The following is a 23797-nucleotide window of genomic DNA, read 5'->3' as shown; positions in this document are numbered from 1 at the left end:
AGGGCCGTAGTTTGAAGATCCCTGGTGTGTAGGGCCGTAGTTTGAAGATCCCTGGTGTGTAGGGCCGTAGTTTGAAGATCCCTGGTGTGTAGGGCCGTAGTTTGAAGATCCCTGGTGTGTAGGGCCATAGTTTGAAGATCCCTGGTGTATAGGGCCGTAGTTTGAAGATCCCTGGTGTGTAGGGCCGTAGTTTGAAGATCCCTGGTGTGTAGGGCCATAGTTTGAAGATCCCTGGTGTATAGGGCCGTAGTTTGAAGATCCCTGGTGTGTAGGGCCGTGGTTTGAAGATCCCTGGTTTCTAGGGCCATAGTTTGAAGATCCCTGGTGTATAGGGCCGTAGTTTGAAGATCCCCGGTGTGTAGGGCCGTAGTTTGAAGATCCCTGGTGTGTAGGGCCATAGTTTGAAGATCCCTGGTGTGTAGGGCCATAGTTTGAAGATCCCTGGTGTGTAGGGCCGAAGTTTGAAGATCCCTGGTGTGTAGGGCCGTAGTTTGAAGATCCCTGGTGTGTAGGGCCATAGTTTGAAGATCCCTGGTGCGTAGGGCCGAAGTTTGAAGATCCCTGGTGTGTAGGGCCATAGTTTGAAGATCCCTGGTTTATAGTATCATCTCATACTGTCTGGAGACACAATTGACTAAAGGACAGTTGAGTCATTGGAATGGGTGTAATCTTTTAACCACTTGGAGACAGAACGGCCGTTATAAACACAGCAGGCCGCTGTTCTGTCAGCAATGAACACAGGGATCCTGTGTTCCTTCTATTTGGGATCACAGGATCCCTGTGTTTACTCCTTAAGCCCATCCCCCACACAGTTAGAAAGCACCCCCTAGGGACACAGCTAACCCTTTGATCGCTCCTGGTGTTAACCCCTTCCCTGACAGTGTAATTTGTACATATTTTTAGCACTGATTACTGTAGTAATGTCACTGGTCCCCCCCCAAAAGTGTCAAAAATGTCAGTTAGAGGTCTGATCTGTCTGCCGCAATGTCGCAGTCCCGCTAAAAAACGCAAATCGCCATCATTACTAGTAAAAAAAAAAAAAAAAGTGACATAAATCTTTCCCCTAATTTGTAGACACGATAATTACTTTTGCGCAAACCAATTAATATACACTTATCAGGGTTTTTTTTACCAAAAATATGTAGCAGAATACAATTTTTTTTTTTTTATTGGAAATGTTATATTTAGCAGAAAGTGAAAAATATATATATTTTTTTTTCAGAATTGTCGCTCTTTTTTTGTTTATAGCTCAAAAAATAAAAAAAATAAAATTGCACGGGTGATCAAATAAAATAAATAAAAATGTCATAAATATTTTCCCTAGTTTGTAGATGTGATAACTTTTTGTGCAAACCAATCAATATACTCATTGGGATTTTTTTTTTTTTTTACCAAAAATATGTAGCAGAATACAAACTGGCCTAAAATGATGAAAAATTTAGATTTTTTATTTATTTATTTATTTTTTATTGGGAATGTTATATAGCAGAAAGTAAAAAATATTGTTTTTTTTTTTTTTTTTTTTCAGAATGGTCACTCTTTTTTTGTTTATAGCGCAAAAAATAAAATTGCACAGGTGATCAAATAAAATAAATAAAAACATAAATCTTTTCCCTAGTTTGTAGATGTGATAATTTTTTGCACAAACCAATCAATGTATACTCATTGGGATTTTTTTTTTTTTTACCAAAAATATGTAGCAGAATACAAACTGGCCTAAAATGATGAAAAAAAATTAGATTTTTTCATTTTTTTTACTGGGAATGTTATATAGCAGAAAGTAAAAAATATAGTTTTTTTTTTTTTTTTCAGAATTGTCGCTCTTTTTTTGTTATAACGTAAAAAAAAAAAAATCGCACAGGTGATCGAATAGCACCACAAAAAAGCTATATTTGTGAGGAAAAAAAGGACGTCCATTTTATTTGGGTACAGTGTCGCACAACTGCGCAATTGTTAGTTAAAGTAACTGTGACGAGACCAATCTCGCCACTGGGCGTTGGAGAAGCCTGGTTGCTCGCCTCCTGCAATGGGACTATGGACCCTCTCATCAGCCCAGGCTAAACGTAAACCCCATGGCGATTTGACTGTGTTTGTGGCATCTGAGCCCTGTTTGGATATGTTGAGCGCTCAGATCCAGGCTATCTGGGGATGGGTTGAATGTGGGGGTTCTGTTCAGTAGACTGGGAGTTATGCATTTTTGTGTCTTTTTGTGTTTCTTTAAACATGTGGCTAATGGAGCCTTGCCTCTCCTGGAAGCTAAAACGTATTCCTGTAAACTGTAAGGAACAGGAAGCCAACTCCTAATATGGGCATTACAGGAAGTTCTGAGGAGACGGGCGGTCTATTGACACTCAGAGTGATGTGTATTGAGGGCTCGTTAGGGAACCATTGTTCTGTGTCTGACTGTTGTGTGCATTGATTGCCCCCTGGGGCTTCTGTCTCCTTGCATTGGTCAAAGCTATCTGACCAATCCCTGTTGACTCATTTTCAAGCCCTCATTTGCATATGCTGGAGAGGACCTTAGTGAGAACTGCAAGTACTTTACAATTGACCAATGGGAAAGCGGTTGTTGGGGGAAGGATGTTCCAATTTCTGTATAAAAGAGTGCTCTGTTCTTCCAATAAATGTTGTTCCTGTTTTACCCTCATCTCGGAGCTTTGTCTCGTTATTGGGGGAATCTGCTGCAGGGATTGCTATGGTCTTCCATACTCCCTTAGAGAATCACTGAGCTCTTATAAGAGCTTGTGTAGGAGCTTGTTCGTGCTGCACTCTCTGGGGAAAGAGAGGTTCACCCACAGGAACCTGGAGCCTTGTCGTTGGTCCAGGGGGGGTAGGAGATGCCAAGACCCTAACCAAGCTGCGGCGGTTCGTGGAGTCTGAAGTGCTTACGGTGTCTGGTGGAGTGCTTGGAGCCCTCGGGAAGCACTAGGAGCATCTGTCAACGGAGGTACCTGCTCAGGGGTGCCCTGTTCCCTAACAGTAACGCAGTGCCGAATCACAAAAAAATGGCCTGGTCATTAAGGGGGCAAATCCTTCCCGTCCAGAAGTGGTTAAAGATTGGAAGAGATCGATAGACAGGCACCTTTCTAAGTGTGATCGCCTAGACAAGTAAAATACAGTGACTTGAAAAAGTGGCGTGTATTTGTATTCAGCCCCCCCTTGTGGAACCGCCTTTCCCTGCAATTACAGCTGCCAGTCTTTCCTGATGATGGATTGAACAGCGCTCCGTGAGATGTTCAAAGCTTGGGATGTTTTTTTTTTTAACATAACCCTGTTTTAAACTTATCCACAACGTTATCCCTGACCTGTCTGGTGTGTTCCTTGGCCTTCATGATGCTGTTTGTTCACTAAGGTATTCTAAAAAACCTCAGAGGGCTTCACAGAACAGCTGCATTTATACTGAGATTAAATTACACACGGGTGGACTCTGTTTAATAATTAGGTGACTTCTGAAGGTAATTGTTTCCACTAAATTTTAATTAGGGGTATCAGAGTAAAGGGGGTGAATACAAATGCACGCCACACTTTTCACATATTTATTCGTAAAAAAAAATTAGATAAACATTTATCATTTTCCTTCCACTTCACAATTATGCGCCACTCTGTGTTGGTCTCTTACGTAAAATACCAATAAAATACATTTACGTTTTTGGTTGTAACATGACAAAACGTGGAATATTTCAAGGGGTATGAATACTTTTTCAAGACACTGTAACATTAACCACTTTAAGACCGGAAAGGATTTCCCCCCTTAATGACCAGGCCCTATTTTGCGATTCGGCACTGCGTTACTTTAACAGACAATTGCGCGGTCGTGCAACGCTTTACCCAAATAAAATTGATGTCCTTTTTTCCCCACACAAACAGAGCTTTCTTTTGGTAGTATTTGATCACCTGTGCAATTTTTTATTTTTTTTTTTTGCGCTATCAACAATAAAAAAATAAATAAAACAAAAAAAATAAACAAATAAAAAGAGCAACTATTTTGAAAGAAAAATAATATTTTTTACATTCTGCTATATGAAATTCTCAAAAAATTTTTTTAAAAATCACATTTTTTTTAATTATAGGCCAATTTGTTTTCTGCTACATACTTTTGTTTAAAAAAATCACAATAAGCGTATTTTGATTGGTTTGCGCAAAAGTTATCGCGTCTACAAACTACGGGAAAGATTTATGTCATTTTTATTGTTTTTTTTTTTCTTTAATTAGTAATGGGGGCGATCTGTGATTTTTAGCAGGACTGCGACATTGAGGCGGACAGATCGGACCCCTTACTGACATTTTTGACACTTTTGGGGGGTGGGGGGGGGGGGGACCAGTGACATTACTACAGTAATCAGTGCATAAAATATGCACTGTCACCGTACTAATGACAATGGAAGGGAAGGGGTTAACATTATGGGTGATCAAGGGGTTAAATGTGAGCCTAGGGGAGGGATTCTAACTGTGGGGGGCGTGGCTTGTGAAATGATCATAGAGACCTGTGATCCTATATAGAAGGATCACAGGCGCTCTGTGATCATTGAAATTGCAAGAAAAGGTTGATGGCGCTGCCAGTGTATACCTGCTAATCCATGTATTCTATAATGGTGCTAAATAAATAATGAATATAAAATTAATAAAGTGTCATGTGCTTCATAACTAGTGAAAAATCTATGGTAAGTCCAAATAAAATATGGGTGATCCAATTCCGTGAAAGGTGCAAAATAGTGCTGATACCAACTACAAATATAAATAGATGAATAAAAATCCTAAGTGAGTAAAACCATATAAATAAGTGAAGTCAAACCTATAAAGATTAGTAAAACTCTAGTGAATCAACCTAAAAACATATATTAATACATATGTGAACTGTGAAGGTTTTATAGGTGCAAACTCTGCAATAAGAAGCATCAAATGTAGACATAGACTATAAAAACGCAGGTATAAAAATTGAATATAACATCAGAGATTCAGGTGCTGGTTGGTCCGTAATGGCTATAGTCCTAAAGAAAAGGTGAATCCCACTATGGTAGACCACTCCCTATATTAGGGGTAGAGAAGGTGACTGGTGCAGGTGCTCTAGCAGAAGTTATGGTGGTACTCGAGTGCCGGTGACCATACAGTGCTCCCCGCACCCCTTGGACCGCACTCACCAGATTTGATCACTCCTGCAGGGGTATCGGGTCTTGGATATATAGTCCTGGGGGTCCCCTTGTCTGGTTACTATGTCCCTAGTGTGGTCCAATATCGTGCCCGGGTCCTCCGTGTCGGGGTCCTTGAAATTAGGGTCCACGGGTATATATGCGGGGGAAGAAGGCTCACATAGAGTAGTACTGTTTTAAAAGCTTTATTAGGTCAAAAAAATGGGTACTTACAAACGTAGACAATCAATCGGCAGATAAAAGCAATAATGGTGGTGCACTTCCGGGACGCCGTGGATTAGCAGGTATACACTGGCAGCGCCATCAACCTTTTCTCGCAATTTCAATCCTACTATATTTCTAGGAATATAGTGTATAGGTGGGCTGCAGCCAGCATGAACAACCTATTATCCTAAGCGCGGATTTTTTTATTTCAGCTCTGTGATCATTCCAATGAGAAGAACGGTCGGCTGTGTTTACAACATCCGACCGTCCTTCTCTCTCAGCGGGAAGCGATCGCGGGTGTCAGACGTCAATCGGAGCTGCCTGACCCGTGCATTGGCTTCCCTGCTGGCGAGCGGGTGTGGGAGCGCGCCGCCGGCAGGGATGGGGGGGGGGGGTTGCCCCCTAGCCTCCTGAGAGTGAGCGCCGTTTCGCCTGGGAGCGGCTGTCTGCCGCAGTTCATCTGCAACGGGCGCTCGTGAAGAGGCTAAGAACAATAAAATTAACCGATTGCTCTGAAAACTCATATATTACACTGGTATACGGGTTAATCAGGCGTATGAGGGTCAACCGTTGTAGACAGGCATTCTATCCAAATATCCCATACTTTGTGGAACTTTATGGCACAACCACAAGATAGATAGATAGATAGATAGATAGATAGATAGATAGATAGATAGATAGATAGATAGATAGATAGATAGATAGATAGATAGATAGATAGATAGATAGATAGATAGATAGATAGATAGATAGATAGATAGATAGATAGATAGATAGATAGATAGATAGATAGATAGATAGATAGATAGACAGATAGATAGATAGGTAGCCCTACAAAGTGGTAAAGCTGAGTTGACCAAATACTTCCAAAAGTTTAGCGAGGGAGCTGAGGAGGATTTCCATCTGAGTATGATGGCTTTACATGCATAGAGGAATGGGCCCAAGAGAGTTCTGGAATCCCAACGAGGAGCTAAAGCAGGGGTCGGGAACCTTTTTGGCTGAGAGAGCCATGAACACCACATATTTTCAAATGTAATTCCGTGAGAGCCATACACTATATTTCAGGGGTCGGGAACCTTTACTTAATATTCATATTCATGGGCCGCAGCTGTACAGTGAGTAGATGGAGCCGCGTGAAAGTGCCTGGAGTCCGGTCGGGAAGAGAGCAGAGGAGGCAGGTATGCAATGAGGCCGGAGAGGTGAAGTGCCTGCAGGCCTGCGAGTGATGGAGGTGAGTATAGGCCCTGAGAAAATGGCGGCCGGCCCGCTGAAGGCCTCAGAAGTGGAGGTGAGAGGCAACTCCCGCGGGTCCCCGGGTGTCAGAGGGGAAGGAGATCGTGTCTGTCTGGGCACAGGGACCGGATGGCAGGTCTCCTTACCGGGCGGTGATTGCCAAGGCCCTCAGATGCGCAGCACACGAGCCGGCGGCAGTACCGCGAGTAGTCCGCGGGGTTAATCCGGTCACCCAGAGACGAAACTGAGGGTAGCGGTGGGTAGCCCACAAAGTGTACCGTCGGTGGGTGCAGAAATCTCCTTGGCACCAAGCGCAGCTGCTACGCAGATGGCACTGGACTGAGTAGTAGACGCGGCAGAGCTCTGGGACTACACGGCCAGCACGGCTCACGTCCAGACACGCCCACATTCATTAAAGGTTTGTCTGCAAGCCAGATGCAAAAGATCCACGTCTGGCTCGCGAGCCAAAGGTTCCCTACCCCTGAGCTAAAGGGTCTATCAGTCCTAGAAGATACACATCCATTGTCATGTGGGACCCAGGACCAGGACAAGGGGGTGGGCATGAGGGACTGTTGGCCTGGGTGCAATGGTTTATTGCAGGGATGGGGGGGAAGCCTTGACACGAACCCTAAGGGAAGGGGGGGTTCAGTTTGGCATCCTTGCCCTGAGCGCTAGATGACCTTGTCCCGGCACTGGCGAGACCTGAAGAGTGGTGACAGAGAGAATTAATAAAGACATGGCCGTCCAGAAGGTCTGGATTTAGGGGCATGGCCAAAAAACATGAATGTTACCTGCTGAGACTGACACACACCTCCGGCAGGTGGCCGGGGGGGGGGGGGCAGGCGGGAATATCCTATCTGGGTGGATTTGATTTAAATCACTCGTAAAAAGGCTTGCTTCACATATCCTCTCTTCTCAACATATGAATGTAATATGTAACTAAATGTTAATTTGTTATCCTTAAAAAAACATTTGAAACAAAAAAAGGCTTGATTTAAATTATAATTTTTGAAGAGCAACTGTCGTTTCTATCCAGCAGCGGCTCCTCCTCTGACCTGCTGTTGACTCACCGACAGTCCCATTAACTTTAATGGGACAGCTGACACAACAATAGGGATGGGCTGGATGTTCGTGTGTCCATACCCGAAGCCGCGGGCAAGTTGAAATTACATTATATCCTTTAGAAATATCAGTATTGCTGCAGCAGGCTCCATACATCGTACAGATGCTCCACTTTACAGGCACATTAAGGGACCCCCCAGGCATGAAATTTAAAGGATTGTTTTATTTTTATTGTTTCACTTTAAGCATTATTAAACTCACTGCTCCTGTAAAAACTATCCCCTTTAACCACTTAAGCCCTGGAGGATTTGGCTGCTCAATGACCAGGCCCTTTTTTGCGATTTTAATGGACAATTGCGCGGTCGTGCGACACTGTACCCAAACTGAATTGACGTCTTTTTTCCCCCCAAAAACAGAGCTTTCTTTTGGTGGTATTTTATCATCTGTGCGATTTTTATTTTTTGCGCTATAAACAAAAATAGAGCGACAACTTTGAAAAAAAAATAATATTTTTCACATTTTTTATATGAAATTCTCAAAAAAAATTGTAAAAATCCATTTTTTTTAACATTTTAGGCCAATTTTTTTTCTGCTACATATTTTTATTAAAAAAAAATAGCAATAAGCATATTTTGATTTGTTTGCGCAAAAGTTATTGCGTCTACTAACTACGGGAAAGATTTATGTCATTTTTATTGTTTTTTTTTTTACTAGTAATGGCGGCTGTTATCAGGGGAGGACTGGGAAGGTTGGCAGGGTGGCAATTTCCCCCCGGGCCACTCTGATGCCAGGCAAAAAGGCCACACTCAGGGCTGGATTATCGTAGGGGCCAGACACTGTATACAGCTGCTGGTCACTGCTACACAATATTATATTTGCAGAGCTGCAGCGGAGCGGTATGAATGTGCAGAGTACGAGTTACCATATTGCATCATGTTTATCTTGCTTGTCTTTATAAAACCAGGTGGGCATGAATAGTGAGCCGATTCAATGATTCAATGGGCCACTTGACTGGATTTGCCCCCCAGGCCTAAGGCTGCCAGCCCTCCCCTGGCTGTTATGACATCCCAAAGTATGAAAGGGGTTACAGTCGTCTAGGATAATCCACTCCCAAACACCCGGACAGCTATCGACCACTCCAATCCGCCATACATGAAGCACATCAATAATTCCCCCCCCAAGTACGAGACAAGGCTCTGTAGTGAGGTTTGATCAAGAGTAACTCTCTTCTCTTTTATTGCAAGAAAAACAACACTTATATATACTTTGAGAATACCACATGAACAATGACTGTGTAATTACAGCCAGGTGAGCTCATTAACATACTTATCAATAGTCTCAGATCCTATTAACATACTGTCCTATTTTAGACAAAAGCACTTAGTTAATCAATAGACATTCCTCAGGAGGGGGCTGCTGGAAACAATCCCCCCCCCCTCTCTCTCTGCAGCTAAAACTAGTTTTCACAGCGAGACTCCATTACACACATGGGGACCCAAATACATTATTATGCTTTAAAATATATAAAGTTACTTTTTATACATTAAACATAGACATGTTACATATCCCCAGATAGCTCAGGTCTGAGTGCACATTATTAGGTGAATAGCACTCAGACCCCACAAATACAGTTTAATCGCCAGGGAGTCAAACTCTTTTAAAGTCTGGTCCATAGTCCAAAGGCAGCAGGCGGGCAACCAGGCTCCTCCAATGCAATGGGGCGAGATTGGTCTCGTCACAGCGGCAATCTGCAATTTTTTTTTTTTTTTTTGCAGGACTGCGACATTGCGGCAGACAGATCGGACCCCTGACTGACATTTTTGACACTTTTTGGGGGTACCAGTGACATTACTACAGTAATCAGTGCTAAAAATATGCACTGTTACTGTAATAATGACACTGGCAGGGAAGGGGTTAACATTGTGGGTGATCAAGGGGTTAAATGTGAGCCTAGGGGAGTGATTCTAACTGTAGGGGGCGTGGCTTCTGAAATGACCATAGAGACCTGTGATCCTATATAGAAGGATCACAGGAGCTCTGTGATCATTCCAGGGAGAAGAACTGTGTTTACAACATATAACCTTCCTTCTCTTTCAGCGGGGAGCGATCACGGGTGTCAGACGGCAATCGGAGCCGCCTGACCCATGCATCGGAGTCCCCGCTGACGAGTGGGGGTGGGAGCGCGCAGATGGTGGCGCACGCTCGCCCTTTAGCCTCCTGCTCGTGACCGATGTATAGTTACGGCGGTTCGCGCAGGAGCTGCTGACTGCCACAGTTAATGTATCTAAAATAGACAACTGTTTTTCGATAGATTTTTACTCCAAAATCATTTTGTTGAAATAAATTTGATAAAAAAAATAAAAAAAATCTGATTTAAATAAATAATAAAAAAAAATCTGAATTTTTTAATTTTTTTTTTTTTTTAAATAATCGATTTTTATCCACCCTGTCTCCAATGCATGCAGGTGAGGTAGACTCTATGTAGGATCTTGAATTGAGTTAGTCTTTCCCTGGAGGACACAAATTAGGAAAAGGAGCATTCCCACATATCCTCCCTGTCTCCTCCCACATCTCCTCCCTGTCTCCTCCCTGTGAAAATCAACAAGCCACTTGGTTCTGAGGGATCCAAGTCCAGTATTAATTGAGGGAAGTAACTCTATATAAATGGTGGACAGATGTTTAAGCATTGGCTCTTCTCTGAGCAGATTTTCAAGAGCCGAGGTTTAAAGAGCACAGCGGAAGACTGGGCAAGGGGGCAGGGGGGCAATTGCCCTCTAGGCTGCTCTGATGCCCCCATAAAGAGGCTGCACCACTCCTGCCTAAGACATGCCTAAAGGATTCCTGGTGAAGAAATGTAAAAAGTCCTCACCGCTGCCCTACTGAGTGCGGGATGAAGACAAGGACAGATCGCAGGCCTCCCCCCCTTCCCCCCCTCCAGCATGGATGGTGTAAACTGTGTCTGAGCAGAGGCCGGTTCCATGCTCCACTGGAGACTCTCCTCCCCCAGCCAGCCCCAACCAAGCTGTCCCAGCTCCCCCAAACCGCCCCCTGCTGGCCAAGATTACGGTCGGTGAGTAGAAAGTACAGGGAGTGGAGCTTCAGTCTGGAATGGGGGTCAAGAGGAGGCCGTAAAGAGGGAGAATGGGAGGGGGGCCGAGTTGCTGACCCATGGGCTTCTGGTTTGTACCAGAAGTTGCCAGTCCCCCCCTGAAAGAGCAACTTGCTGGTTACCAAATTGAGTATTGGAAAGCATGTCTGAGCTGTAGATATCTAAACAGATATGAGTTGGGTAAATCTTATTGGGTGAGGTGATGTGACGAGACCAACCTCGCCACATTGCATTGGAGGAGCCTGGTTGCCCGCCTGCTGCCTTTGGACTATGGACCAGGTTTTAAAAGACTTTGGCTCCATGGCGATTAAACTGTATTCGTGGGGTCTGAGTGCCATTCACCTAATAATGTGCACTCAGACCTGAGCTATCTGGGGATATGTGACATGTCTATGTTTAATGTATAAAAAGTAACTTTATATATTTTAAAGCATAATACTGTATTTTGGTCCCCATGTGTGTAATGCAGTCTCGCTGTGAAAACTAGCTTTAGCTGCAGAGAGAGGGGGGGGATGGTTTCCAGCAGCCCCCTCCTGAGGAATGTCTACTGATTAACTGAGACTATTGATAAACATGTTAATGAGCTCACCTGGCTGTCTACTAAGGGAGGAAGCCAGGATGCATTGTGGGGATGTTTTGCTTCTGGGAGTCTGTAATGTGATACATGTCTGTTTGTGTTACAGTCTTCCATTTGGTCCCCTAAGGGAGTGTCCACCAGGTGGGAGACCTGTATAAATACGGGGGCAGGTAGCCCTCAATAAATATACCACTGCTTGACCTTCCACACGGAGCCTTGTCTCGTTCTTGGGGGGATTCACTGTATGCTGCTGTAGACTGATTGCTAGGAATGTAAGCTGATGTATGCTTTTCCTGTTCAGCTGCTAGCAGCTATTCGTGAGGTTCCAGGTTGGAGTGCTATTTTGTATCCAGTTTGGGAGTTTGATCTCCTGCAAGTAGCTGTGCCTGCTCTCTCAGAAAGGGGCATATCGCCTAAACGGATTTTAACCCCTTGTCTGCTGAAACAGTCCGTTACAGGTGATATGTGATTGGTTGCTCTGGTTTATAGATCCAGTATTGCAGTATCAGTATTAGTAGACATGTGTCCTATAAGTGGAGACTCGGGTCCTCAGCTGTCTATAATGGATGGAGTAGACACCCCTCATTATAATAACTTACCTTTGGCTGTTGGTGTGTCCTTCATCCTCCGTACATCGAGATCACTCATGTTGGCATATACATTGTCCTCATAAGATTGTCCTGCAGAGGAACATAGACCTTCATATCAATATTGTAGAATTCAGGGAGGATATTCAGGTAAGGTAATTAAGATATAATGGAGCTCGGTGACGGCAATGTATACTCTACGCTCAATATTACTTCCATCAGAGGTCCCCACACGTCAGCTATGATCCAAATAATCTTTTAGTGTAAAGGTTAAAGTGGATGTACAGTAGTATTGGATCTTTTTGTTACTATGAGTGAAGCATGCTTTGCCATGTATCAGTGTAACAATCCTCTCACAGAGATCAAAGTACCACCCCGACAATGCCCTCATCTACTTTTCTCTACAGAAGGATGGCGGACAGAGGTTTAACCATTGACTCTTCTCTGAGCAGATTTTCAAGAGCCCAGGTGTAAAGAGCACAGGGGAAGACTGGGCCAGGGGGCAGGGAGGCAATTGCCCCCTAGGCTGCTCTGATGCCCCCATAAAGAGGCTGCACTGCTTCTGCCAAAGACATGCCTAAAGGGTTCCTGGTGAAGAAATGTCCCCACTGCTGACCTACTGAGTGTGGGTTGAAGACAAGGACAGAGTGCAGGCCTACCCCCCCAGCATGAATGGTGTAAACTGTGTCTGAGCAGAGGTCGGTTCCATGCCCCAGTGGAGACTCTCATCCCCTGGTCAGCCCCAAACCTTCGTTGTTCAGGCATCGTCCATGGTCACCATGTACCTACTGTACTGAGGTGATGGCTTAGAGGAGACTGAGGAAAAGCTTCCTCCTGGCTGCAGCAGACTGATGACATCATCTCCGCCTAGGCAAAGTCACCGATTGGAGCACAAGGACAATTTTAAATGATACGAAGTGGAGCTTTTCTGAAAAAAAATTATACCGTAGATCCACTTGAAGACCAAATTTTTTTTTGGCACTTTTTTGTTTACATGTAAAAAAATCAGGGTTGCCTGGAAGAGGCCCTTGTCCCCATCAACTTGGGGACAAGGTGCTTTGTGGGGGTACCCCAAAGCACCCTTCCCATGTTGAGGGCAAGCCTGGTATGGTACAGGAGGGGGGGCACTCGCTCGTCGTCGTCCCCCTATCCTGGCCAGCCAGGCTGCTTGCTCGGATAAGGGTCTGGTATGGTATGGATGTACCCAATATTCATTCACATAGGAGGGCGGGATCTGGGGGCCCCCTTGTTAAAGGGGGCTTCCAGATTACAATAAGCCCCCCCCACCTGCAGACCCTGACAACCACAGTCCAGGGTTGTCTGGAAGAGGCCCTTGTCTCCATCAACTTGTTGACAAGGTGCTTTGGGGGGGTACCCCAAAGCACCCTTCCCATGTTGAGGGCAAGCCTGGTATGATACAGGAGGGGGGGCAATCGCTCGTCGTCGTCCCCCTATCCTGGCCAGCCAGGCTGCTTGCTCAAATAAGGCTCTGGTATGGTATGGATGTACCCGATAGTCATTCACATGGGGGGGCGGGATCTGGGGGCCCCCTTGTTAAAGGGGGCTTCCAGATTCCAATAAGCCCCCCCACCCGCAGACCCTGACAACCACAGTCCAGGGTTGTCTGGAAGAGGCCCTTGTCCCCATCAACTTGGGGACAAGGTGCTTTGGGGGATACCCCAAAGCATCCTTCCCATGTTTAGGGCAAGCCTGGTATGGTACAGGAGGGGGTCACTCGCTCGTCCCCCCCATCCTGGCCAGCCAGGCTGCTTGCTCGGATAAGGGTCTGGTATGGATTTTGGGGGGGAACCACACTGTTTTTTTCATTTTTTTTATCTGTATTGCCGGGAGCCGACAATACATTATAGCTGCGAGCAAGTTTAAATGGCATTTTTTCCTATAGAAATGTCAGTATTGCTGCAGCAGGCTCCATACATCGTACAGATGCGCCACTTTACAGGCACATTAAGGGGACCCCCCAGACATGATATTTAAAGGAATTTTTCATTTTTATTGTTTCACTTTAAGCATTATTAAAATCACTGCTCCTGTAAAAACAATAATTTTAAAACATTTTTTTTGCATTGATTCATGTCCCCCCAGGGCAGTACCCGGACCCCCATTCACTTTTTATGGCAATAACTTGCATATAAGCCTTTTCCCCTGTTCGAGATGTTCTGGTGCAAACTGAACAGGGGGGTGTTCGGCCCATCACTAGTAGTAAACAATGATGTCCTGAATGGATTCTGTTCATGACTATTTCTTACTAAGTGACATGTGCTTGCCGTAATTGGTCACAGCAATCATGTGGTATGTGGGCCGATCACAGCGGCCAGATACTGAGAACCACAACCCACTGTGTCCACCATACACAGCAGATCAAGTCGCTGTGCGTGCAGGGTACGTGAGCAGGATGACTTACGTTGTCCGGGAATAACGAAACCACCGGCCAACAGCAGAATTACTACTGCTACTTGGCAAGTGGTTAATCTTCAGTGTTATTAGTGGTGCACCCCAAGGATCAGTGTCCTCAGTGGTGTACCCCAAGGATCAGTGTCATCAGTGGTGTACCTCAAGGTTCAGTGTTATTAGTGGTGTACCCCAAGGTTCAGTGTTATTAGTGGTGCACCCCAAGGATCAGTGTCATCAGTGGTGTACCCCAAGGATCAGTGTCATCAGTGGTGTACCCCAAGGATCAGTGTCATCAGTGGTGTACCTCAAAGTTCATTGTTATTCAGTGTTATTAGTGGTGTACTCTAAGGCTCAGTGTTATTAGAGGTCTACCCCAAGGATCAGTGTTATCAGTGGGGTACCCCAAGGTTCAGTGTTATTAGTGGTGTACTCCAAGGTCCAGTGTTATTAGTGGTGTACCCCAAGGTCCAGTGTTATTAGTAATATACCCCAAGGATCAGTGTTATTAGTGGTGTACCCCAAGGATCAGTGTTATTAGTGGTGTACCCCAAGGTTCAGTGTTATTAGTGGTGTACCCCAAGGTTCAGTGTTATTAGTGGTGTACTCCAAGGTCCAGTGTTATTAGTGGTGTACCCCAAGGTCCAGTGTTATTAGTGGTGTACCCCAAGGTCCAGTGTTATTAGTAATATACCCCAAGGATCAGTGTTATTAGTGGTGTACCCCAAGGATCAGTGTTATTAGTGGTGTACCCCAAGGTTCAGTGTTATTAGTGGTGTACCCCAAGGATCAGTGTTATTAGTGGTGCACCCCAAGGATAAGTGTCATCAGTGGTGTACCTCAAGGTTCAGTGTTATTAGTGGTGTGCCCCAATGATCAGTATTATTAGTGGTGTACTCCAAGGTTCACTGTTATTAGTGGTGTACTCCAAGGTTCAGTGTTATTAGTGATGTACCCCAAGGTTCAGTGTTATTAGTGGTGTACCCCAAGGTTCAGTGTTATTGGTGGTGTACCCCAAGGTTCAGTGTTATTAGTGGTGTACTCCAAGGTTCAGTGTTATTAGTGGTGTACCCCAAGGATCAGTGTTATTAGTGGTGTACTCCAAGGTTCAGTGTTATTAGTGGGGTACCCCAAGGTTCAGTGTTATTGGTGGTGTACCCCAAGGTTCAGTGCTGTTAGTGGTGTACTCCAGGGTTTCAGTATTATTAGTGGTCTACCCCAATGATCAGTTTTTTTAGTGGTGTACCCCAAACTTCTGTGTTATGAGTGGTGCACCCCAAAGTTCAGTTTTATTAGTGTTGTACCCCAAGGTTCTGTGTTATGAGTGGGGTATCCCAAGGTTCAGTGTTATCAGTGGTGTACCAAAAGGTTTCAGTGTTATTAGTGGTGTACCCCAATGATCAGTTTTTTTAGTGATGTACCCCAAAGTTCTGTGTTATGAGTGGTGTACCCCAAGGTTCAGTGTTATTAGTGTTGTACCCAAAGGTTCAATGTTATTAGTTTTGTACCCCAAGGTTCAGTGTCATTAGTGGGGTACCCCAAGGATCAGTGTTATTAGCGGTGTGCCCCAAGGTTTTGGTGTTATTAGTGTTGTACCCAATGTTCAGTGTTATTAGTGGGGTACCCTAAGGATCAGTGTTATTAGTGGTGTGCCCCAAGGTTTTGGTGTTAATAGTGGTGTACCCCAAGGTTCAGTGTTAGGAGCAATGTACCCCAAGGCTTAGTGTTATTAGTGGTGTACCTCAAAGTTCAGTAATGTTAGTGGTGTACCCCAAGGTTATTTTTTGCAGAATTACTACTGCTAGTTGGCAAGTGGTTAACCTTCAGTGTTATTAGTGGTGCACCCCAAGGATCAGTGTTATCAATTGTGTACCCCAAGGTTTTGGTGTTATTAGTGGTGTACCCCAAGGTTATGTGTCATTAGTGGGGTACCCCAAGGTTCAGTGTTATTAGTGGTGTACCCCAAGGTTCAGTGTTATTAGTGGTGTACCGCAATGATCAGTTTTTAGTGGTGTACCCCAAGGTTCTGTGTTATGAGTGGGGTACCCCAAGGTTCAGTGTTATTAGTGTTGTACCTAAAGGTTCAATGTTATTAATATTGTACCCCAGGGTTCAATGTCATTAGTGGGGTACCCCAAGGATCAGTGATATTAGCAGTGTGCCCCAAGGTTTTGGTGTTATTCGTGGGATTCCTTATGGATCAGTGTTATTAGAGGTGTGAACCAAGGTTTTGGTGTTATTAGTGGTTTTCCCCTAAGGTTCAGTGTTATTAGTGATGAACCCTAAGGTTCAGTAATGTTAGTGGTGTACCGAAAAGGTTATTTTTTGTAGAATTACTACTGCTAGTTGGCAAGTGATTAACCTTCAGTGTTATTAGTGGTACACCCCAAGGTTCAATGTCATTAGTGGGGTACCCCAAGGTTCAGTTTTATTAGTGGTGTACCCCAAGGTTTAGAGTTATCAATTGTGTACCCCAAGGTTTTGGTGTTATCAGTGGTGTACCCCAAGGTTTAGTGTTATCAATTGTGTACCCCGAGGTTCAATGTTATTAGTGGTGTACCCCAAGGTTTTGGTGTTATCAGTGTTGTACCCCGAGGTTCAATGTTATTAGTGGTGTACCCCAAGGTTCAGTGTTATTGGTGGTGAACCCTAAGGTTCAGTAATGTTAGTGGTGTACCCCAAAGTTAATTGTTATTATTGCTGTACCCCAAGATTCTGTGTTATGTGTGGGGGTGTACCAAAAGATTCAGTGGTATTAGTGGTGTACCCCAATATTCAGTGGTATTACTGGTGTACCCTAAGGTTCATTGTTATTAGTGGTGTACCGCAAGGCTCATTATTATTAGTGGTGATTCAGTGTTATTAGTGGTGTACCCTGTTATTCAGTGTTATTAGTGGTGTGCCCTAAGGTTCAAGTTATTAGTGGTGTACCCCAAGGATCAGTGTTATTAGTGGTGTACCCCAAGGTTCAGTATTGTTAGTGGTGTACCCCAAGGTTCATTTTTATTAGTGGTGTACCCTAAGATTCAGTGTTATTAGTGGTGTACTCCAAAGTTAAAGCTGTTAGTGGTGTATCCCAATGTTCAGTGTTGGGACTTTATAACCAATGTATATGTTATATAGAATTTGTAAAGTGCCATTTCAGTGTTTGCAGATGACACCAAGCTATGCATTGAAATGGCGTCCTTTCAGAATGTCTCCAACTTACAAGCCGACCTCAATGTACTGTTTATTGGGGCAACTATGGGGCAGATGAATGTAAAGAGCTGCAACTGGGGGTAAAATTTGCATCATACATACTAGGAGGAGAAGATCCGGGGGTTCTGGTATAAATACATAAGGGGGGGATATGATCTCCATGTATAAATACATAAGGGGGATATGATCACCATGTTTAACCACTTGCCGACTGCCTAACGCCGATCTACGTCGGCGGTCAGCCCCTCACAGGCAAAGTGATGTAGGGCTACGTCACTAGCTTGTGAGGGTCTAGGGAGCGAGCGCGCGCCCCCGGAGGCGCGCTCCCGTTCCCGCGTGGTCACGGACCCCCCCGTGCGTGTGACCGGCGGACCCGATGTCCGCCGGTCACTCGGCGATCGGCGGGGGAGAGGGAGAATGTCAGGCAGCTTGTGTAAACAAGCCACCTGTCATTCTCCTTGCTGTTAGGATACTGATCACTCGGATCTAGTATGTAGATCCGTTGATCAGTGTCCATACAGCTCAAGCCCCAGCCAATCACAGTAGAAAGCACGCCCCTAGGGACACACATAGCCCCTCCCTCCCAAATAAAGTTAACCCCTTCACTACCAGTGTATTTTTACAGTAACAGTGCATATATATAGCACTGATTACTGTAGAAATGTCACTGGTAACCCCAAAAGTGTCAAAAATGTCAGTCAAGGGTCCGATCTGTCCGCCGCAATGTCGCAGTACCGCAAAAAAAATCGCAGATCGCCGCCATTACACGTTAAAGAAAAAACAACAAAAATGACAGAAATCTTTCCCTTTGTTAGTAAACGCGATAACTTTTGCGCAAACCAATCAAAATACGCTTTTTGCAATTTTTTTTACCAAACATATGTAGCAGAAAACAAATTGGCCGAAAAAGTAAAAAAATTTTGATTTTTAAATTTTTTTTGGGGAATTTCATATAAAAAAATGTGAAAAATATTGCTATTTTTGCAAAATTGACGCTCTTTTTTTGTTTATAGCACGTGATCAAAAAATCGCACAGGTGATCAAATACCACCAAAAGAAAGCTCTGTTTGTGGGAAAAAAAGGACGCCAAATTCGTTTAGGTACAGCGTCGCACGACCGCGCAATTGTCCGTTAAAGTCACGCAGTGCCGAATCGCAAAATACCCCCTGGTCGGAATGGGGGTAAAATCTTCCGGGGCTTAAGTGGATAAATACATAAGGGGGGATATGATCTCCATGTATAAATACATAAGGGGGGATATGATCTCCATGTATAAATACATAAGGGGGGATATGATCTCCATGTATAAATACATAAGGGGGGGATATGATCTCCATATATAAATACATAAGGGGGGATATGAGCTCCATGTATAAATACATAAGGGGAGATATGATCACCATGTATAAATACATAAGGGGGGGTATGATCTCCATGTATAAATACATAAGGGGAGATATGATCTCCATGCATAAATACATAAGGGGGGATATGAGCTCCATGTATAAATACATAAGGGGGGATATGATCTCCATGCATAAATACATAAGGGGGGATATGATCACCATGTATAAATACATAAGGGGGGATATGATCTCCATGTATAAATACATAAGGGGGATATGATCTCCATGTATAAATATATAAGGGGGATATGATCTCCATTTATAAATACATCAGGGGGAGATATGATCTCCATGTATAAATACATAAGGGGGATATGAGCTCCATGTATACATACATAAGGGGGGATATGATCTCCATTTATAAATACATCAGGGGGAGATATGATCTCCATGTATAAATACATAAGGGGGGATATGAGCTCCATGTATACATACATAAGGGGGGATATGATCTCCATGTATAAATACATATGTAGTCTATATAGTAAGCTTGGCGTAGTTATAGACTTTCAGATCATTACAATGAAGAAGAGAACACTCTTTATGTCTGGAGGAAAGGATTTCATACAAATCTGATTATATTGCCCTCTAGGGATAATAAATGGTATTCCCGCCTCCTTTAATATTCATCAGTTATTCCATTGATGACCTACCTGGCTCCATCTTAAGATTGTCGGTCCTCCTCATTGCACGCTGCAAACAGAAATAACTCCACGCACTTCAGAATCCGATTTTTCAACATCCGTTGTCGTTATCTTGAGAATCTTCTTAGAAAAAGTTGCTGCCCATTATTTTGTATAAGTTTTAGGAACTTAAATTGCCACAAACAAAAAAAGGGGAAGTACATTATCTCACAAAAGTGAGTACACCCCTCACATTTTTGCAAATATTTTATTCTATCTTTTCATGTGACAACACTGAAGAAATGAGACTTTGCTACAATGTAAAGTAGTGAGTGTACAGCTTGTATAACAGTGTAAATTTGCTGTCCACTCAAAATAACTCAACACACAGCCATTAATGTCTAAACTGCTGGCAACAAAAGTGAGTACACCCCTAAGTGAAAATTTCCAAATTGGGCCCAATTAGCCATTTTCCCTCCCCGGTGTCATGTGACTCGTTAGTGTTACAAGGTCTCAGGTGTGAATGGGGAGCAGGTGTGTTAAATTTGGTGTTATCGCTCTCACTCTCTCATACTGGTCACTGGAAGTTTAACATGGCACCTCATGGCAAAGAACTCTCCCAGGATCTGAAAAAAAGAATTGTTACTCTACATAAAGATGACCTAGGCTATGAGAAGATTGCCAAGACCCTGAAACTGAACTGCAGCACGGTGGCCAAGACCATACAGCAGTTTTCCAGGACAGGTTCCACTCAGAACAGGCCTCGCCATGGTCGACCAAGGGAGTTGAGTGTACATGCTCAGTGCCATATCCAGAGGTTGTCTTTGGGAAATAGACGTATGAGTGGTGCCAGCATTGTTGCAGAGGTTGAAGGGGTGGGGGGTCAGCCTGTCAGTGCTCAGACCATACGCCGCACACTGCATCAAATTGGTCTGCATGGCTGTTATCCCAGAATAAAACCTCTTATAAAGATGATGCACAAGGAAGCCAGTAAACAGTTTGCTAAAAAAAAAAAAAAAAAAGAAGCAGACTAAGGACATGGATTACTGGAACCATGTCCTGTGGTCTAATGAGACCATGATAAATGTATTTGGTTCAGATGGTGTTAAGCGTGTGTGGCGGCAACCAGGAGAGGAGTACAGAGACAAGTGTGTCTTCCTACAGTCAAGCATGGTGGTGGGAGTGTCATGGTCTGGGGCTGCATGAGTGCTGCTGGGAACTGGGGAGCTACAGTTCATTGAGAGAACCATGAATGCCAACATGTACTGTGACATACTGAAGCAGAGCATGATCCCCTCCCTTCAGAGACTGGGCCACAGGGCAGTATTCCAACATGATAACGACCCCAAACACATCTCCAAGATGACCACTGCCTTGCTAAAGAAGCTGAGGGTAAAGGTGATGGACTGGCCAAGCATGTCTCCAGACCTAAACCCTATTGAGCATCTGTGGGGCATCCTCAAACAGAAGGCGGAGGAGCGCAAGGTCTCTAACATCCACCAGCTCTGTGATGTCACCATGGAGGAGTGGAAGAGGACTCCAGTGGCAACCTGTGAAGCTCCGGTGAACTCCATGCCCAAGAGGGTTAAGGCAGTGCTGGAAAATAATGGTGGCCACACAAAATATTGACACTTTGGGCCCATTTTGGACATTTCCACTTAGGGGTGTACTCACCTTTGCTGCCAGCGGTTTAGACATTAATGGCTGTGTGTTGAGTTATTTTGAGGGGACAGTAAATTTACACTGTTATACAAGCTGTACACTCACTACTTTACATTGTAGCAAAGTGTCATTTCAGTGTTGTCACATGAAAAGATAGAATAAAATATTTACAAAAATGTGAGGGGTGTACTTACTTTTGTGAGATACTTTATATGGAGTTCTGTAATATTCTGTTCTTCCGCTCATAAATATAATATTTATTCTTAGGGGAATTCTGGCCTCTGGTTGATTTAAAATACAATGGCGTGCATTACTCCTCATAAAGATAAAACTTAGCTGGATGCAAATCAATTGTTCAAGTGTGGACCAGAAAATAAAGTCCTGCTAGATGTCTTCAGGCTGATCCTTTTTGCAGGTATAGTTATATAAAAATTAAAAATTAGTGTTTATTCTGTTTATCCACTTCAGCCCCGGAAGGATTTTCCCCCCTTAATGACCAGGCAATTTTTTGTGATTCGGCACTGCGTTACTTTACTGTACAATTGCGCGGTCGTGCGACGCTTTACCCAAATAAAATTGATATCCTTTTTTCCCACAAACAGAGCTTTCTTTTGGTGCTATTTGATCACCTGTGTGATTTTTCTTTTTTGGGCTATAAACAAAAAAAGGGCAACAATTATGAAAAAAAATATATATATATTTCACTTTCTGCTATATAACATTCCCAATAAAAAAAAAAAAAAAAATTTTTTTCATCATTTTAGGCCAATTTGTACTGCTACATATTTTCGTTAACCACTTGCCGACCGCCGCATGACTATCTACGTCGGCGGTCAGCCCCTCACAGGCAAACTAACGTAGGGCTACGTTGCTTGCTTGTGAGGGTCTAGGGAGCGAGCGCGCACCGCCAGAGGCGCGCTCCCGCTCCTGCGTGGTCACGGACCCCCCCGCGCGTGTGACCAGCAGACCCGATGTCCGCCGGTCACTCGGCGATCGGCGGGGGAGAGGGAGAATGTCAGGCAGCTTGTGTAAACAAACTGCCTGTCATTCTCCTCGCTGTAAAGACACTGATCACTCGGATCTAGTATGTAGATCCGTTGATCAGTGTCCTTACAGCTCAAGCCACAGCCAATCACAGTAGAAAGCACGCCCCTAGGGACACACACAGCCCCTCCCTCCCAAATAAAGTTAACCCCTTCACTACCAGTGTATTTTTACAGTAACAGTGCATATGTATAGCACTGATTACTGTAGAAATGTCACTGGGACCCCCAAAAGTGTCACAAATGTCAGTCAAGGGTCCGATCTGTCCGCCCCAATGTCGCAGTACCGCAAAAAAAATCGCAGATCGCCGCCATTACGCGTTAAAAAAAAAAACAACAAAAATTACAAAAATCTTTCCCTTTGTTAGTAAATGCGATAACTTTTGCGCAAACCAATCAAAATACGCTTTTTGCGATTTTTTTTTACCAAACATATGTAGCATAAAACAAATTGGCCGAAAATGTAAAAAAATTTTGATTTTTACATTTTTTTTGGGGGGGAATTTCATATAAAAAAATGTGAAAAATATTGCTATTTTTGCAAAATTGACGCTCTTTTTTTGTTTATAGCGCGTGATCAAAAAATCGCACAGGTGATCAAATACCACCAAAAGAAAGCTCTGTTTGTGGGAAAAAAAGGACGCCAAATTCGTTTAGGTACAGCGTCGCACGACCGCGCAATTGTCCGTTAAAGTCACGCAGTGCCGAATCGCAAAATACCCCCTGGTCAGGAAGGGGGTAAAATCTTCCGGGGCTTAAGTGGTTAAAAAAAAAAAAAAACACAGCGTATATTGATTGGTTTGAGCAAAAGTTATTGCGCCTACTAACTAGAGGAAAGATTTATGTCATTTTTATTTATTTTATTTTTTCTACTAGTAATGGCAGCAATCTGCGATTATTAGCGGGAATGCGACATTGCGGCAGAAAGATCGGACCCCTATCTGATATCTTTGACACTTTTGGGGGCACCAGTGACATTACAATTATGAAAAAAAAAAACATATATATATATATATATACTGTATATATTTTTTTTTTTTTACTTTCTGCTATATAACATTCCCAATAAAAAAAAAAAAAAAAATCTATTTGTTTTCATCATTTTAAGCCAATTTGTATTCTGCTGTCATTTTTATTTATTTTATTTTTTCTACTAGTAATGGCAGCAATCTGAGATTATTAGCGGGAATGCGACATTGTGGCAGAAAGATCGGACCCCTAACTGACATTTTTGACACTTTTGGGGGGGGGGGGGGACCAGTGACATTACTACAGTAATGGAGCTTTCTTTTGGTGGTATTTGATCACCTCTGCGGTTTTTATTTTTGAGCTATAAAGAAAAAAAAGAGCTAAAAATTCAGAAAAAATAACAATATTTTTTACTTTCTGCTATATAACATTCCCAATAAAAAAAAAATTAAAAATCAAATTTTTTCATCATTTTAGGCTAATTTGTATTCTGCTACATATTTTGGTTTAAAAAAATTGCAATAAGCGCATTTTTATTGGTTTGGGCAAAAGTTATCATGTCTACAAA

At 43.5% G+C, this 23797-nt stretch overlaps 1 protein-coding gene across 1 annotated transcript in view; it reads right to left on the bottom strand.

Annotated features, from left to right (window-relative positions):
* LOC309554195 (C-type lectin domain family 10 member A-like) overlaps positions 1-19693 on the bottom strand; it is a 1138017-nt gene extending 1118324 nt beyond the window's left edge. The window contains exons 1-2 of the mRNA XM_082255830.1: positions 19586-19693; positions 11932-12012 (exon numbers count right to left, since the gene is read on the bottom strand). Coding sequence (XP_082111956.1) covers positions 11932-12012; positions 19586-19619 — 115 coding nt within the window. The 5' untranslated portion in view covers positions 19620-19693. The remainder of the gene's footprint in view (positions 1-11931; positions 12013-19585) is intronic.
* Positions 19694-23797: the final 4104 nt, after the last annotated feature.

The sequence above is a fragment of the Pelophylax lessonae genome (genome assembly GCF_965119305.1).
Source record: "Pelophylax lessonae genome assembly, chromosome: 4".
Taxonomy (NCBI): Eukaryota; Metazoa; Chordata; class Amphibia; order Anura; family Ranidae; genus Pelophylax; species Pelophylax lessonae.
The sequence above is the reverse complement of the archived record's forward strand: the minus strand, read 5'-3'. Positions and strand labels throughout refer to the sequence as shown.